The sequence below is a fragment of the Clarias gariepinus genome, chromosome 5, assembly GCF_024256425.1.
Source record: "Clarias gariepinus isolate MV-2021 ecotype Netherlands chromosome 5, CGAR_prim_01v2, whole genome shotgun sequence".
NCBI classification, from domain to species: Eukaryota; Metazoa; Chordata; class Actinopteri; order Siluriformes; family Clariidae; genus Clarias; species Clarias gariepinus.
This window is the reverse complement of record NC_071104.1, coordinates 468,242-486,980: the sequence shown is the minus strand read 5'-3', so window position 1 is coordinate 486,980 and position 18,739 is coordinate 468,242. Positions and strand designations below refer to the sequence as shown.

The 18,739-nt window shown below is 41.7% G+C and overlaps 1 protein-coding gene across 3 annotated transcripts in view; it reads left to right on the top strand.

The window, feature by feature from the left end:
* Positions 1–252: 252 nt before the first annotated feature.
* LOC128523967 (NACHT, LRR and PYD domains-containing protein 3-like) overlaps positions 253–18,739 on the top strand; it is a 42,546-nt gene continuing 24,059 nt past the window's right edge. For 2 of the 3 annotated variants that reach the window (XR_008360481.1, XM_053496210.1), the window contains exons 1-4: positions 253–274; positions 5,375–5,452; positions 7,078–7,155; positions 8,254–8,367. Coding sequence is in view for 2 of the 3 variants with exons in the window: in XM_053496210.1 (XP_053352185.1) it covers positions 5,397–5,452; positions 7,078–7,155; positions 8,254–8,367 (248 nt within the window). In the remaining variant the exon portion in view is untranslated. Of the gene's footprint in view, positions 275–5,356; positions 5,453–7,077; positions 7,156–8,253; positions 8,368–18,739 lie in introns of all 3 variants that reach the window. The other variant, XM_053496211.1, reaches the window with a different exon arrangement.

Genomic DNA, 18,739 nt, shown 5'->3' with positions numbered 1-18,739 from the left:
AATAATTTTTTTTATGGAATTGAACTTTAAGCTCCTGTGAAGTTTGAACATCAACAACACTAACTACAGATTACATCTTTAACTTGTTACAAGGAAAAAACAGGAACTTAAAAAATGTTTTTCATTGTGTTCAACCAATGTGTGTGTGTGTGTGTGTGTGTGTGTGTGTGTGTGTGACAGCTCTTCCCACATTCAGAGATAAAAAAATTAGAAGTGAAACTCAGCAGCTCCATTTTGTGTCAGGTTACCGAGAGACGTTGAGGAGAAGAGTACGGTAGGCATCGAAGGCTTTAATAGATGTGTATATTATAATATTTATATATATATATATATATATATACTGTATATATAATGAAATGTTTATTACTGTAAGGAATCTATACTAGATGAGTTATTTTTTATATAAGTGCATTATTGTGAGCTTTACTGCCCTGTACCCTTTCCACCTTATCCCCTGGGTTTGAATGTCGCGACCACTTTGCACATTTATATCGTTACATTAAACCTAATCGATTCTCCCACCTGAGCTGTGGATCTCTGCAGCTCCTCCAGAGCTCCCATGGGCCTCTTGGCTGCTGCTCTGATTAATTCTCCCCTCACCTGGCCTGTTTAGGTGGACGTCCATGTCTCGGTATGTTTGCAGTCATGGCAGACCCTTTCCATTTTCGGATGATGAACTGAACAGCGCTCCGTGAAATGTTCAAAGCTTGGGATATTTATTTAATAACCTGACTCTGCTTTAAACTCCTCCACTTCTCTACTTTATCCCTGACGTGTCTGGTATGTTCTTCGGGCTCCAGGATGCTGTTTGTTTATTAATGTTCTCTAACAAACCTCTAAGGGCCTCACAGCTTTACAGTAACAACTGTCTTTATACGAAGATTAAATTAAACACAGCTGGACTCTACTGACTCATTAGGTGAGATCTAAAGGCAATCGGTTCCACTGGATTTTAGAGTATCAGAGTAAAGGAGGCTGAATGCAAATCCACACCACACTTTTTAAATATTTATTTGTGAAAAAAAAACGTTTTTGAAAAACATTTATAATTTTCCTTCCACTTTACAATTCTGTGTCACTTTGTGTCGGTCTGTCACATACAATCCCAGTATAACATATTTATGTTTGTGGCTGTGACATAACAAAATGTGGAAAAGTTCAAGGGGTGTGAATACTTTTGCAAGGTACTGCTAACACTCCTAATCCCTAACACTAACCCCTAACTTCATCACTAACCCCTAACCCTAACCTCGAGACCTCAGTCTGACCCTCTGGGTTTCTGTAGAAGGTCTTGAACACTCAGGACTCCATCAAACGTTTCTTAGGTTGTCTTCATGAAACTGATGATTGTGAAGATGCTCTAAAGGGTGTTACACCCCTACGTTTCAGAGTGATGTAATCTCCACACAGTCATGAAGGTGTTTTTAAGCTTCTTAAACTCTTTTCATGTCATTAATAAACCGTCTCCATACCGTCATCATAGTTAAAAACATCTTACAGTCCATTTGTAACAAGTTAATATAGGACTATAAATAAATAACTCTCTACAGTGTGTGTGTGTGTGTGTGTGTGTGTGTGTGTGTGTGTGTGTGCTCATGCTCCAGCTGAAATACACCTCTGTGCTGAGTTTCTTTCTCTTTCACTGCGGTTCCAAACAATCTTTTTCCAGTTTAGCAGTGTTAGTGTTAAAGTGGACGGAGACGGTGTTATGATCTGGGGTTATATAATGAAACAAAGTCAGTTGACCACCTGAATCTATGGAGTTTTTCTTCCCTGATGACACGGACATATTGCAGGATGACGATGTCAGGATTCTGGAAGGAAACTTCCCAACTGTGTGTGACTGATGTCACTTAGTTAGTAACCCAGTACCCCAGTGTAAAGATCAATCCAATGGGTTAAACTTCAAAGCACTTTTGTAATTCGCTCTGGATAAAAGACTCGGCCAAATGCCTAAATGTAAATGTGACTTTTTTTTGTTGGTTGTGTAGTGTACAGTGGTTAATCAATCGGACTGTAGGTCCTACCTTCGCCGCGCTCGGCGGTACCGTTTGGCTTTGTGCGTTTGCTGGCTTTTACCGTTGAGTGGCGCTATATAACTACAGGCTGACGCCTCATGCCTTAGTTCATTCTCTGCTGGATTAATGAGACAGAGTTTTAGAACTGCACGTAGTAGCGGATAAAATCAAGTAAAACATTGTAGTTAAACAAATTTATAATCACAGAACTAAAATGACGATACAAATGTAGAATTTTAATTAAATTAAATCTTATTAGGATCAAATTTAAACAAAATAAATGTTAACACAGTGAGCCTTTAGATTTTATCACGTGTAATTAGAAAAGACGCGTGTAGGGTTTTGTGTCGTCTTATATCTTGTGTTCTTTAAATTTATAGTAGATTTATTAACTGAAATAAATGACCATAACATTAAAACAGTGTTAGGACGTTCTACTGCGTCAGCTGATGTCGGTCATTCAGCCCCGCTTGTGTTTGTGCGTTATTATAAGAATGAAATGCAGTAGACTGTTATGATTTGTAACGGGTTCGACCCATGTTACTCAAACAACTCAGTTCAGGTGTAAGTAAATGTCTGTGCTGTTTGGGGGAGGGACGTGCTAATGATTTGGTCGGCTCTGTGTGTGTGTGTGAGACAGAGAGAGGGGTGTCGCGGTCGTTTTCAGTGAAACAAAGGCTCAGCTGAAAAATGTTAGGCACATCAGTCACTTAACCCCCAATAAAAGGTATTTGAGTGTTATGATAGTTGTAATAGAACAGATGCGCACTGAATACTAAACCTAAACCAGGCACGGAGATTAATGAACCAAGATAGCCCCCATACCCGTTAAAAATAAATAAATAAATACCAAAGAATATTATTGTGTATAGACTGATTAAAAACAATGCAATTTATGCTATCATAAGGAAAATAACAAGTTCTTCCATTCCAATGATTAAAAAAGGTAACAATGTCAACTTTAGAATCTAGAATCCAGGAGATTAAAATTACACAAATTGAAATCACTGAAAGTCTCCAGAAGAGCCTCAGATTCAAGAGGTTTTTAAAGTGGGGAGAAGTGCATTTCAGTTCCTCTGAATGTATAGGTGAGAACAGCCGATTCACACCTGGGGAGGGTGAATCATTTGTGTTTGAATGTTGTCTGGCATTGTAAAGCACTATAGTGACACTAAAAGAACAACCCAGGATTAATAGGAATTCTTATACTGCATAAACATTATTTAGCACAAAAAAATTCCTCACGCTCGGGAAAACTATGCGTGCGGTTGAGCGCTGGTTAGACTATAGGAAATTAAATCGGAGGGTTTTTATTTAGACTATTAAAAAAATAACCTGCGTCTATTTTTAGGCGTGCCAGCTGCCACTTTTTAGTTAGAAGTTTTCAATACAAAGCTTATAATGCCCACATGACATGACGGAATAAGGCACGGCTGGTGATGATTGGGGTTTGTTGGGTTACAGTGGATTTTACTACGCGGGAGTGCAATGGCCATCCGTCTGCTCGCGCTGACTCTGCTCTCCGCGGATGGCCGTACCGCCCCCCTCCCACCTCTCGCTCCTTTGAAGTTCCTGGGGCGCGTTCCATTTGCCCTGCTTGCATGCCGCACTTCCGCGTTGTTGCACGCGCGCTGCATACACAGCGCGTAGTAAAATCCACTGTAGCCCAACAAACCCCGAGTATTTTATAGCGCGGGGTGCAAGCCCGGGCAACGATAGCAACGATAGCTCACCAGTCATGTGTAATTCTGCGGTCCCGCTGCTTCGCATGTCTGAAGGGGAGGCCGCCTAACTAGTGAGCGAGGAGCGATATTGATTTGTGCGCACGCCGTGACAGGCTGAAAAAACTGTGTCAGATTAATGTGCAAAAACTATATAATAAAACTATATAAGACTACATGCCTTTATAAGACTCAACTTTTATTTAAGCGCACTCACAATAACGAAAAAACGTTGTGATTTTGTAAGTGTTGTGATTTTGTAAGTGTTGTAAGCTGCGCTGTTCTGTATTGTTTTTGGTGAACTTGAGCGCGTCAGAAAATGAACGCAAACGTTTTTTTAAATGGTCAGAGTCAGTCTGCTTGCTGTTTTCCCGACGCGTTCATAATCATTAGTCTACTTCTGCCGGTGCGCTCTGAAAAACTCCATGCATGCGGCTGAGCGCTGATTAAAACTAAATTAAATATAAGTAAATTAAAGAGGGGGATCACGATGCCGAGTCGAAGTCCTGAGCCCAAACCTCATTTAAATTAAATTAACAAATATTATAAGTAAAAAACAATAGCCCACGTTTAGAAACCGTTTATAAATTCTTTCCGACATGAGTTGGCCCGGTGTTATGCGCAGAGCGCCGGGAGATTTCCTGAAGCTCAGAAATCACTGGGCATGTTTTCTAAATAGACGCTATCTTTAATAACTGATGGAGGTTTTGAGCTGTATACACACGCATTCCTGCCTAAACAACTCTAAAAACTACACCTGTAACACAATAAACAGTAATATTTCAAACATTCTGCAGGCTGATATTTGGAGAAAGGAAAGAATAATGAATAAACCAGTTGTTGGGTCAAAATAACCCAACCAGGTGTTCATTTGTAAACTACATCTCATATGAGCCAACATGAGCAACCCAACAATGTGTTTAAAGTACCTGAAATAATCCAGAACTTAAATAACAATAAACCGATACAGAGATACGCTGTATAACGGTCACTGTTGTATTTACGGCAACGAGCGAAAATGTCACTTTGCGCCACCTGGCGGCCATTTTACGAATGACTTCGAAATGCAACTGATTTATTTTGGCCGCTGACGTTTTTACGCGGCGGTGAATGCGACGGTAATAACCATTCCAATTGATCAACTACTGTATATAAAATCAACACAGGTTATCAAAAAGATATCAAAAGAAACAAAACAAAAAAACCCTAAATGATTTAGAAATTTCATGTAATGTGACATTACAAATTTTTCAAAACTGTACAGAAAGACAAACAGACAGACATGTATATGGGCTTCAACCTGAAATAATAATAATAATAATAATAATAATAATAATAATAATAATAATATCACTGATTACATGAAAAAATCAGCAGATTATTTTCAATCTTTAAACTTTAAACTATTTATACAAACCCATTAACTGTCAACAGGATTAATAAAAATGTAATTATTAGTAAATTAGGTTCTTTGCTGGAGAGTTTTATATTTTACATATACAATGCAAAACAGCATCAGGTCCCCTGACTCACTGAAGCTTAGAAAAATCACGAAGAAATGACATACAATGACATGCTGACATACTGAGTACATTTACATAAGGTGTTGTGTTTTAGTCTGATTCCATGTGAAAGATCCGAACCCAGCTGTGTGTCCATGGAGAGTGACGGTTCAACGAGCCGTCCGATAAACTTACTGTCTGATGCTCTAAGGTAAGGATCCTGTAGAGAAAGAGACTTCTCTGTCCCGAATGTAGCAGGACGTGTTACAGTGATAAAATTTACTTTACACAATAATTGTTTTTCTTTTTATGTGTTCTTAAAATTATTCACAATTTTCTAATAACCTACAAACATTATATTGCTTGTAGTTTTGTAATTGCTTTGAACTGCATGATATTTTGCATTTTAAATCCTGCGGTTCCTTTCATGCTGTCCTCTAACACCATTTAGCTGTGTCTCAGTGAACACAATGTCCCCCACCCTCTGTCCAATAAATACATCTGTAAAATAAAGCGGAGACAAAAGTCAAGCTCATGTAAAGGTCATCAGGTTGGTGTTGTCAGAAAAATCAGGCACACTATGATAATATCCAGCCAGCCTCAGGAACCATATTACTGTCTTTTCAGTCCTGGGTCTCCCCCCCCCCCAGCCCCCCCCCCCATCTGACATGTAGCTAGTTCAAGTTCAAGTAGGCTTTATTGTCATTACAACCATATACAGTTAGTACACAGTGAAACGAAACAACGTTCCTGCAGGACCAAGGTGTTATGCATATGCATTATGGGGATATGAGTCTATGAGTTGTTGAGGGTGTGGTGGGGGTCCTGAACAACCAGAACATAAGAGTGACAAACTGATATAAACCAATCGGCATGGAGAAAAACTACTTTTTCTTGCGACTTGGGAGACAAGGGAATCTGCTGATATCCCAATGTGAATTACAATACTCTCATTTTGCAGTTTGGTGACCTGAGCTCTCTGTAACACATTGACTGGTATTATGTTTGTGGGATATTGTTATATTGGATGATTACATTTAAACCTGCAGATTTGTATTATTTGTTTATTACTGCAAATAACAGGGGTTCCAGCCGTTTATTCCAATTGTGAGCATTCATCATCAACAAACTTACTGACCAGGCTATCGCTCTGAGAATGGTACACACTGGTGTGAATCAATTTAATGCTCAGCAGTGTGAAAGCAGTTTAAACAGGTTACTTTTTTTTTACTTAGCAGTAAAATTTGCATTGTGTACATAAACTACCACTAAGTTATTAAAGACAGGCTGCATCAGTTTATCTTAAACAACTGAAAAAAATGGGTAGGAGGTCACAACGTCAGTCCACAGTTGCTGACTCAAACATCTCTACAAATGCCTCCAGAGTCTCATGCAGCTCCAGAGGACTTGCGGTCGTGAATTAATCAAATGTCACATGCTCTGGGTCCAGTGACTGAACTTCTCTCTTCTGCCCAATAGCTCTGTTGACTCTTTATTGCTTCCCAGGTCACTAAAACAGACGTACAGTAATTAGACACATTGTCATCAACTGTGCATCTCACTCACCAGACCCTTCCTCCAGTTAGAGAGACCACACCCACACCATCTCAAAATGTGTTCTTCACTTGTGACTGTTCTATATGCTACCCTCCTATAATAACCTCCCAAATGACACCAGACTCTTTCACTTGTTTAAGATTTTTTAAATCTTGTTTAGAAGAAGAGTGTAATAAGTAGAATGTATTGTTTATCTTTAATGCATTTTTATTTACAAGCATGGTGCCTTACATTATAAATCTTACTAACTGTACTTTTCATGACTCTAACAACATTAAGCTGTGTCTCAATGGAGAGTTCCTGGTCAAAGCAACTCCCAGTTCACTTTGGACAGAGAGACCCGTCTACTGATCCCAGGTCAGTATAATGTTGTGTAATGTAAGATATGTTTTACTTTCAGTACATCACAAGCCATGTTCTGTAACTTTTTGCTGCTTCAAAAAGTTTGTCCTGAATTTAACAACAAAGAGAAGTTTGGAGAATAGAAATTGAGCTACTACAAACTACAACTGAGGATTAAGAATGGTGTGTCCAGTTCTTATCTATACAGTGGAACGTCGCATTACGAGCATAATAAGCATAACAAGCCTCCAAAAGCAGCTCGTATTTTAAAACACTCATAAACCAAATTAAATTTTCCCCATGAGAAATAATAAAAACTCAAATTATTCGTTCCACAGTCCAAAAAAATAAATACATTAAAAAATTAACACAAAATATAAAGTAAAAATAACAAATCTGTGTGTGTGTGTATGTGTGAAGCTAAAGTAAGAGGAGAGGATGAACAACCCCCCCCCCCTCTTCTCATCGTACACTGTAACCCCTCCTCCTCTCTTATTTGAGTTTCTCACACACACATTAACGGAAAGACTTGTTTTGTTTTAGTCTGATTCAGGAAAAAAAAACACGACCACCTGAACCTAACTGTGGGTCCTTGAAGCGTGTCAGATCATCAAGCCTTCCAACAGACTTACAAAATTCTTTGTCTGATGTTCCAAGGTAAGAATCCTGTACACAAAGAGACTTCTTTGTCCCAAATATAACAGAACATACTAGGGTGATAAATTGGTTTACTTAACACAGTTATTGTTTTCTGTAATGCAGTTTTATCGTAATTTGTCATGTACTTCTTGCAGTGTAACACGATGCCATTATCTGTAACTGTTTGCTAAAAGCAGATGGAATGGCGTAGCATTAAAGTCGGTTTTCCGGGAGGCGCTAAACCTGGTGCTTCAGGCCGAATTAGCATCTAAAGACAAACCCTTGAATTTCCTCAATTTTTGACTGAACTTCCTATGGCTGTTGTTTTTTGCTCAGAGAGTATTGCCTTCTGATACGTAATATCTTATCTATACACTTCGGATGCTTACCCAGGCACCAGATTTTAAAAATTTTAAAAGATCAGGAGAAGAAGAGGAGCATACTAAGAATATTTACGCAAGGTGTTTGTTTTAGTCTGATTCAGAATAAAAGATCACGACCACCTGAACCTAACTGTGGGTCCTTGAAGCGTGACAGATCATCAAGCCTTCCAACAGAATTGCAAGATTCTTTGTCTGATGTTCCAAGGTAAGAATCCTGTACACAAAGATACTTCTTTGTCCCAAATATAACAGAACATATTAGGGTGATAAATTGGTTTACTTACTTAACACAGTTATTGTTTTCTGTAATGCATTTTTATCGTAATTTGTCATGTACTTCTTGCGGTGTAACACGATGCCATTATCTGTAACTGTTTGCTGAAAGCGGATGGAACGGCGTGGCATTAAAGTCGGTTTTCCGTGAAAGGCTAAATCTGGTGCTACAGGCCGAAGTAGCATGTAAGGACAAACTCTTGAAACTGTCACAGTACACTAACCTGGCAATCAGGCTGAACAATCTGCTGCAAAATCAACCACCATCCAGGTTACTATGAGCACACACCCCCCCCCCCTTAACCAAGCCCATAAGACTCAAGAACCATACAGATTGGACATACCAGGGTTCGAACAACGCCAATGCAGACTACGTGATCATCTGTGCTTTTATTGTGGACAACGGCGTCACCAGTGCAGCTCCTGCCCAGTGAAGAACAAGGCTAGTACAACCACAGTGAGACTAGCTCCATGCTCTCGCAGTTTCTCACTGCCCGTTAAAGTATGCACCACTAATGCAGGGGTAATAGCGTTCTGGCACCACGTCGGATTTCCGGCGTACTGTGGCTGTGGAGAAAAAAAAATCAGGTTTGCGGATATTTATCATAAAAAATAAATGGCGCTGGGCTTGGATTGAGGATGGGGGTAATGATGGAAACCCCTTTCGAAGCTAGTGTCAAAGACCCCGGCAACAAGGAGCATGCTATTGCATGAGATAAGATACACCACTCATCAGTGTAAGATATACACCACTCATCAGTGTAAGATGTACACCACTCGTCAGTGTATAAGATATACACCACTCGTCAGTGTATAAGAGATACACCACTCGTAAGTGTATAAGAGATACACCACTCGTCAGTGTATAAGAGATACACCACTCGTCAGTGTATAAGAGATACACCACTCCTCAGTGTATGAGATACACCACTCCTCAGTGTATAAGAGATACACCACTCCTCAGTGTATAAGAGATACACCACTCCTCAGTGTATAAGAGATACACCACTCCTCAGTGTATAAGAGATACACCACTCCTCAGTGTATAAGAGATACACCACTCCTCAGTGTATAAGAGATACACCACTCCTCAGTGTATAAGAGATACACCACTCCTCAGTGTATAAGAGATACACCACTCCTCAGTGTATAAGAGATACACCACTCCTCAGTGTATAAGAGATACACCACTCCTCAGTGTATAAGAGATACACCACTCCTCAGTGTATAAGAGATACACCACTCCTCAGTGTATAAGAGATACACCACTCCTCAGTGTATAAGAGATACACCACTCCTCAGTGTATGAGATACACCACTCCTCAGTGTATAAGAGATACACCACTCCTCAGTGTATAAGAGATACACCACTCCTCAGTGTATAAGAGATACACCACTCCTCAGTGTATGAGATACACCACTCGTCAGTGTATAAGATACACCACTCGTCAGTGTATGAGATACACCACTCGTCAGTGTATAAGAGATACACCACTCCTCAGTGTATAAGAGATACACCACTCGTCAGTGTATAAGAGGTACACCACTCCTCAGTGTATAAGAGATACACCACTCGTCAGTGTATAAGAGATAAACCACTCCTCAGTGTATAAGAGATACACCACTCCTCAGTGTATGAGAGATACACCACTCCTCAGTGTATAAGAGATACACCACTCCTCAGTGTATAAGAGATACACCACTCGTCAGTGTATAAGAGATACACCACTCCTCAGTGTATAAGAGATACACCACTCGTCAGTGTATAAGAGGTACACCACTCCTCAGTGTATAAGAGATACACCACTCGTCAGTGTATAAGAGATAAACCACTCCTCAGTGTATAAGAGATACACCACTCCTCAGTGTATGAGAGATACACCACTCCTCAGTGTATGAGATACACCACTCCTCAGTGTATAAGAGATACACCACTCCTCAGTGTATAAGAGATACACCACTCGTCAGTGTATAAGAGATAAACCACTCCTCAGTGTATAAGAGATACACCACTCCTCAGTGTATGAGAGATACACCACTCCTCAGTGTATAAGAGATACACCACTCCTCAGTGTATAAGAGATACACCACTCGTCAGTGTATAAGAGATACACCACTCCTCAGTGTATAAGAGATACACCACTCCTCAGTGTATGAGATACACCACTCCTCAGTGTATAAGAGATACACCACTCCTCAGTGTATAAGAGATACACCACTCCTCAGTGTATGAGATACACCACTCGTCAGTGTATGAGATACACCACTCGTCAGTGTATGAGATACACCACTCGTCAGTGTATAAGAGATACACCACTCCTCAGTGTATAAGAGATACACCACTCGTCAGTGTATAAGAGGTACACCACTCCTCAGTGTATAAGAGATACACCACTCCTCAGTGTATAAGAGATACACCACTCCTCAGTGTATAAGAGATACACCACTCGTCAGTGTATAAGAGATACACCACTCCTCAGTGTATAAGAGATACACCACTCGTCAGTGTATAAGAGGTACACCACTCCTCAGTGTATAAGAGATACACCACTCGTCAGTGTATAAGAGATAAACCACTCCTCAGTGTATAAGAGATACACCACTCCTCAGTGTATGAGAGATACACCACTCCTCAGTGTATAAGAGATACACCACTCCTCAGTGTATAAGAGATACACCACTCCTCAGTGTATAAGAGATACACCACTCGTCAGTGTATGAGAGATACACCACTCCTCAGTGTATAAGAGATACACCACTCCTCAGTGTATAAGAGATACACCACTCCTCAGTGTATAAGAGATACACCACTCGTCAGTGTATGAGAGATACACCACTCCTCAGTGTATAAGAGATACACCACTCCTCAGTGTATAAGAGATACACCACTCCTCAGTGTATAAGAGATACACCACTCGTCAGTGTATGAGAGATACACCACTCCTCAGTGTATAAGAGATACACCACTCCTCAGTGTATAAGAGATACACCACTCCTCAGTGTATAAGAGATACACCACTCCTCAGTGTATAAGAGATACACCACTCCTCAGTGTATAAGAGATACACCACTCCTCAGTGTATAAGAGATACACCACTCCTCAGTGTATAAGAGATACACCACTCCTCAGTGTATAAGAGATACACCACTCCTCAGTGTATGAGATACACCACTCCTCAGTGTATAAGAGATACACCACTCCTCAGTGTATAAGAGATACACCACTCCTCAGTGTATAAGAGATACACCACTCCTCAGTGTATGAGATACACCACTCGTCAGTGTATGAGATACACCACTCGTCAGTGTATGAGATACACCACTCCTCAGTGTATAAGAGATACACCACTCCTCAGTGTATAAGAGATACACCACTCGTCAGTGTATAAGAGGTACACCACTCCTCAGTGTATAAGAGATACACCACTCGTCAGTGTATAAGAGATACACCACTCCTCAGTGTATAAGAGATACACCACTCCTCAGTGTATGAGAGATACACCACTCCTCAGTGTATAAGAGATACACCACTCCTCAGTGTATAAGAGATACACCACTCGTCAGTGTATAAGAGATACACCACTCCTCAGTGTATAAGAGATACACCACTCGTCAGTGTATAAGAGGTACACCACTCCTCAGTGTATAAGAGATACACCACTCGTCAGTGTATAAGAGATAAACCACTCCTCAGTGTATAAGAGATACACCACTCCTCAGTGTATGAGAGATACACCACTCCTCAGTGTATGAGAGATACACCACTCCTCAGTGTATAAGAGATACACCACTCCTCAGTGTATAAGAGATACACCACTCGTCAGTGTATGAGAGATACACCACTCCTCAGTGTATAAGAGATACACCACTCGTCAGTGTATGAGATACACCACTCCTCAGTGTATGAGAGATACACCACTCCTCAGTGTATAAGAGATACACCACTCCTCAGTGTATGAGAGATACACCACTCCTCAGTGTATAAGAGATACACCACTCCTCAGTGTATAAGAGATACACCACTCCTCAGTGTATAAGAGATACACCACTCCTCAGTGTATAAGAGATACACCACTCGTCAGTGTATGAGATACACCACTCCTCAGTGTATAAGAGATACACCACTCATCAGTGTATGAGATACACCACTCCTCAGTGTATAAGAGATACACCACTCCTCAGTGTATAAGAGATACACCACTCCTCAGTGTATAAGAGATACACCACTCGTCAGTGTATAAGAGATAAACCACTCCTCAGTGTATAAGAGATACACCACTCGTCAGTGTATGAGAGATACACCACTCCTCAGTGTATAAGAGATACACCACTCCTCAGTGTATGAGAGATACACCACTCCTCAGTGTATAAGAGATACACCACTCCTCAGTGTATAAGAGATACACCACTCCTCAGTGTATAAGAGATACACCACTCGTCAGTGTATAAGAGATACACCACTCCTCAGTGTATAAGAGATACACCACTCCTCAGTGTATAAGAGATACACCACTCCTCAGTGTATAAGAGATACACCACTCGTCAGTGTATGAGAGATACACCACTCCTCAGTGTATGAGAGATACACCACTCGTCAGTGTATGAGAGATACACCACTCCTCAGTGTATGAGAGATACACCACTCCTCAGTGTATAAGAGATACACCACTCCTCAGTGTATAAGAGATACACCACTCCTCAGTGTATAAGAGATACACCACTCCTCAGTGTATAAGAGATACACCACTCGTCAGTGTATGAGATACACCACTCCTCAGTGTATAAGAGATACACCACTCATCAGTGTATGAGATACACCACTCCTCAGTGTATAAGAGATACACCACTCATCAGTGTATAAGAGATACACCACTCCTCAGTGTATAAGAGATACACCACTCCTCAGTGTATAAGAGATACACCACTCCTCAGTGTATAAGAGATACACCACTCGTCAGTGTGAGCTGTAAGTGCAGCAGGTCAGTGATGATAAACCAGTGCCTGCTGGTGATGACCAACACCTCTTCCCTGATCTACCAAAGCCAATTGAAAAGAATCACAATTAAACTGAACAGGTAATCTGGAATCAGGAGCAGCATTACCTCGTGCTAGTAATTATTATGGTAGTCAATATTAATTCAAAATAATGATTTTCAGCATTATTTTGAATTAATATTGACTACCATAATAATTAAAATAAGTAACTAGTTTACTAGCATGAGCTAATGCTGCTACTGATTTTATTTCAGCTTACTGGTTCAGTTTTATTGCCATTCTTTTTAAAATACTGTCTTTATACAGTAGATTTATATGTTGTTTGTCTTAATGTTTTTTCCTTAGTTTTTTTGTTTTACTAATATGGGCCAATATATGTTCAGTGATACTTTAAATAATATGTTTAAATAACATTGATTTCTGTATTGTATTATATTTTTATACTGCTGCTGTGGGCCAGGAAGTCCAGGTCCAACCGGTTTGCTAACTTCACACCTATCATGAATGAAAGGTGATTAGAGGTATTACAGTCTGGGGTTCTGGGTGTCACCTCGGAGCGCGCTGTCGCGTTGTATTCAGAAAATAGATTTAAAAAGAATCATGTTTTAAACAAAAACAATATTGTATTAGTCAACTTTATTAAAGATTATTCACTTTTGTATTCTTTGAATTCGTCTTTTTATACATACATGCGGGCATCTTTAAATTTGAACAGAAAATAATAGTGGGCTGGTATGAATGTTATTGTTCATATAATTTAAACGGCTGAATGAAGTTAAATATACACAATAAATTAATAATTACGTTTGCTTTCTATTTGAGCACTCATTGAGCTTTTTCATTGCATATACTACCATATCATATATTTGTGTCTAATACTGCGGCTGCGGAGCTGGAGCGACGCTCGGCGGCGGCTGAGGAGCTGGAGCGACGCTCGCTGAGCTGGGCGGCGGCGGAGCTGGAGCGACGCTCGCTGAGCTGGGCGGCGGCGGAGCTGGAGCGACGCTCGCTGAGCTGGGCGGCGGCGGAGCTGGAGCGACGCTCGCTGAGCTGGACGGCGGCGGCGGCGGAGCTGAAGCGGCGTGCGCTGAGCTGGACGGCGGCGCTGAAGCGACGTCCTCAAAGCCGGGAGGCGGGGGAAGAAGCGTGACGTCCCCGAGGCCAGGCTGAGGAGCTGGCATGATGTCCTCGAAGCCGGGAGGCGGGGGAAGAAGAAGCGCGAAGTCCTCGCTGTCGAGGAGAGGCGGCGGAGGAGGAAGAAGCGCGAAGTCCTCGCTGTCCAGCGGAGGATGCGCGACGTCCTCACTGTCGAGGAGAGGTGGCGGAGAAGGAAGAAGCGTGAAGTCCTCGCTGTCCAGCGGAGGATGCGCGACGTCCTCACTGTCGAGGAGAGGCTGAGAAGGAGGAAGCTCAGAGCCTGTTGCTTGGCTCTAGTGGAGTCGGATGAGCAGGTGTTGGAGCTGTTCCACCTGCTCTTGCAGGCCCCGAATGCGCTCCCCATTCACCTCTGCCCAGAACTTGAGCAGTTCCCGGGTCCCATCCTCCTTTTTTCCTCGCTCCTCCTCGGGCTCTTGTTCCCGTTCGCCTCCGATGTACCCGACCTCCCTGGCCCGTACTTCCTCGTCGGAGCGTGGGAACCTGTTTTCCAAAGCTGCCTCACCTCTAAACGGCGTCCGCCGGATGGCGAGCCTGCAGCCTTCCCAGCTTTGCCGCGCCTCTGTCTCTCGCTGCTCCTCGCTGTTTCCCAGCCAGTCCGCCGGTTCGGCGAGCTTGCAGCCCTCCCAGCTCTGCAACAGCTCCCTCTCTCCTTCCTCCTCGCTGTCCTGTATCCATTCGGCCAGCTCGGGCGAGATGGTGATTGCTCCCCCCCAAAAACAATCTAGGGGAGAGACCTCCGCTATGCCACTTGTAAGGTCTAGCTTTCTGTCACGATTCTTCCTTTGGCGTTTGTGTTTGCGTGGCATAATCGCCATTGAGTGGCATAAACATTCAGGATCAGGTTTTTATTAAATATAAACACATAAATAACACCAACAGAAATCATATAAATTGCAACAAAAGCTAGACGCCTGACTGAAGTTCAGTCAGGCTTTTTATAATCAACTTAATCAGCTTACCTCGGTTCAGGTGAATCATTATGTCACCTGACCGAGGTGCAGTCTAGGACATGAAGTCCAACTAAAACAAAACTATAACATAAAACAAAAGTATTACGAAGTTGTTCTTTGCACGGTGTATCTGCACGGAGAGATTGTGTGTGTGTGTGTGTGTGTGTTTGTGTCTGCACGCGTGTCTCATACTGTACTGTGGGTGTGTATGCACGGAGGATTTGTGTGTGTGTTTGTGACATTATCTTCTGCTAAATATTTATTTCTCTTTTATTTGCTTACCTCCTTACTTGCTTACTTACTTACCAACTAGAGAATGCTTTAGTAAAGAGCTCTAAAACAACGTCAATATGAATGACAATGGAATATTACAGAACGTGCGAGTTGACGCCCATGCACCAATCACTAACCATTAAAATGTTGGATTTGAATTAAAATGCCACTTATATATATTCATGTTTAATTAAATTCTTAAATCATCGTGTTCACCCATGGGTTTACTGCATAAACACCGTTTTTTGCATTGAGTTTAATCATGCAGCACTTTCAGTATTCATAGCAAAAGCAACCCAACAGTGTGATTAAAGTACAGTACCCGAAATAACACAGAATTTTGACCCAGCATAAACAACCCAACGACTTGTTTACAGAAACCCAGCATTTTTACTACTACTAATGAATGGAGGAAGCGCAGTCAAAGCCCAGGGATTCTGCGTGCTGTCGCGTTATATTTAGCAAGTAGCGCATATTTTTGTGTTTTTATTGATAAATCTGCTCATATCTGCGCACGTGTTTATCAGCCTTTTGATCAAAAAGCCGCACGTGCAACTCACTTTCACTTTGCAAAAAGCAGTGTTTATTGTTTAGTGTATATTTAAAGCACATAAACACAATAAAACAATATTGTTTTATGCTTTTTGCACACACGCGCAGAGACTAAATCTCCAATACTAAATGGAGAAAGTGCAGTTAACGAAGTATTATCATAGAAGGAGAGAAGAAAATGAATAAATACATATTAGTATTTACAGTTTGAGCTTGACACGTTTATGAGCTCCGTCGCTTGCTGTCAATGGGTGCCTAAGAGAGAGAACATGTTTTCAGCTTCAGTAGACACACAATACTTCAGACTGAAACACAACTGTCCCCTACAGGTAATGAAGGGTATTTTCACAGCGCGCGGCAAGTCGCAGGATCCCTTTTTTGAAACGTGCGTTTTTAATAGCCAGATCTGTATGTGCACACACACACACTTGGCGTAAACATTTTCTAAACAATTCTATTAATTATTAGCCTCATCTCCCCATTAAAAAAATATCTATTTAAACTTTTATTACATCGGTATCTGTAACGGATGTTAACAAACACCCCTATGCCATTACAACGCCTGCTATGACAAACAGAAAACAGGCAAATGCTCCAGGGTGAAGATTATGTGCTATGTGCCCCCTTGCATTCTTACAGGGATGCAGTATATTCAAGCTTAATCAGGGGGTTGAAGCATTTTAGGGATCTGGATCAGTGTCTCTAATTTCATCATTCTGCAGTGGTCCTGGAAGTGCCCAGGTTCCTTGCAGTGGAAGCAGCCCAGCCTAGGCTACTCTCTCTTAAGGCCCCACCTCACATACAGCTTTAGAGATAGACCTTCCCCACCTATGAAGAAGTTAGTTATTGAAGTGGTATTGTATGAGAAGGTCTGGAGTGGCAGATAAGTATGTTAGAGTGGTGCAGGACATGTATGAGAGCTGTAAGACAGTGGTGAGATGTGCTGTAGGTGTGACAGAAGAGTTCAAGGTGGAGGTAGGTCTGCATCAAGGATCGGCTCTAAGCCCCTTTTTGTTTGCTTTGGTGAAGGACAGGATGACAGATGAGGTAAGACAGGAGTCCCCATGGACTATGATGTTTGCAGATGACATTGTGCTCTGTAGCGAGAGCAGAGAACAGGTGAAGGAAAATTTGGAGAGGTGGAGGTATGCTCTGGAAAGCAGAGGAATGAAGGTTAGCCGCAGCAAGACGGAATACATGTGTGTAAATGAGAGGGACCCAGGAGGATCGGTGAGGCTACAGGGAGCAGAGGTAAAGAAGGTGCAGGATTTTAAGTACTTGGGGTCAACGGTCCAGAGCAACGGAGAGTGTTCAAAGGAGGTGAAGAGGCGGGTACAGGCAGGTTGGAATGGGTGGAGAAAAGTGTCAGGTGTGTTGTGCGATAAAAGAGTATCAGCGAGAATGAAAGGAAAGGTGTACAGGACAGTGGTGAGACCAGCGATGCTCTACGGCTTAGAGACAGTGGCGCTAAAGAAAAGACAGGAGGCAGAGTTGGAGGTAGCAGAGCTGAAGATGTTGAGGTTCTCTTTGGGAGTGACAAGGATGGATAGGATTAAGAATGAGTTTATCAGAGGGACAACCTACGTTAGATGTTTTGGAGATAAAGTCAGAGATTGAGGTGGTTTGGGCATGTTCAGAGGAGAGATTGTAAATATATTGGTAGAAGGATGCTGAGGTTGGAACTGCCAGGCAGGAGGTCTAGAGGAAGACCAAAGAGGAGATTTATGGATGCAGTGAGAGAGGACATGAAGTTAGTTGGTGTGAGAGAAGAGGATGCAGAGGATAGGGTTAGATGGAGGTAAATGATTCGCTGTGGCGACCCCTGAAAGGGAACAGCCCAAAGACAAAGAAGAAGAGTTATTGTGTATGTCTAGGATTAAAGTTAAAGATTATGCGTTCCCTTGGTTTGGGCTCATGTTGCTCTGGCACCATTTTTCACCTCCGTTGGTCCTGTCCTAAAAAAAAGCGTTTTACAAAAATGTAAAAATATTTTATTTTAAAAGAAAGCAGAGTCATGGTGAGTAAAAATTTTAAAGTTAAAGGATTTTTTTTTTCTTCCTAGGGTTAGAAGGAGTAGAGGAGACAAGCTATTAAGTCTTTACTGGTTTAGGGTCAAACATATGATTAGGATGATCCATCCCAATCGATGCTCACCCTAAGAGTTAAGGTTACAATTGTTGGTTGGGGTCAAGATTGGGGGTGGGATTAGGGTTCTAAAGGCTGGGGGAGAAGTATTAGAATAAGGGTTGGGGCGTAGGATGGGGTTAGGGTTAGGGATTAGGGCTAGGTTTAGGGATTGGTGTGGGAGTTGTGAAATTAGGGTTGGGATGACAGGGTTAGGGTTAGGGAATTGTGGTTAGGATTAAAACTAAATTA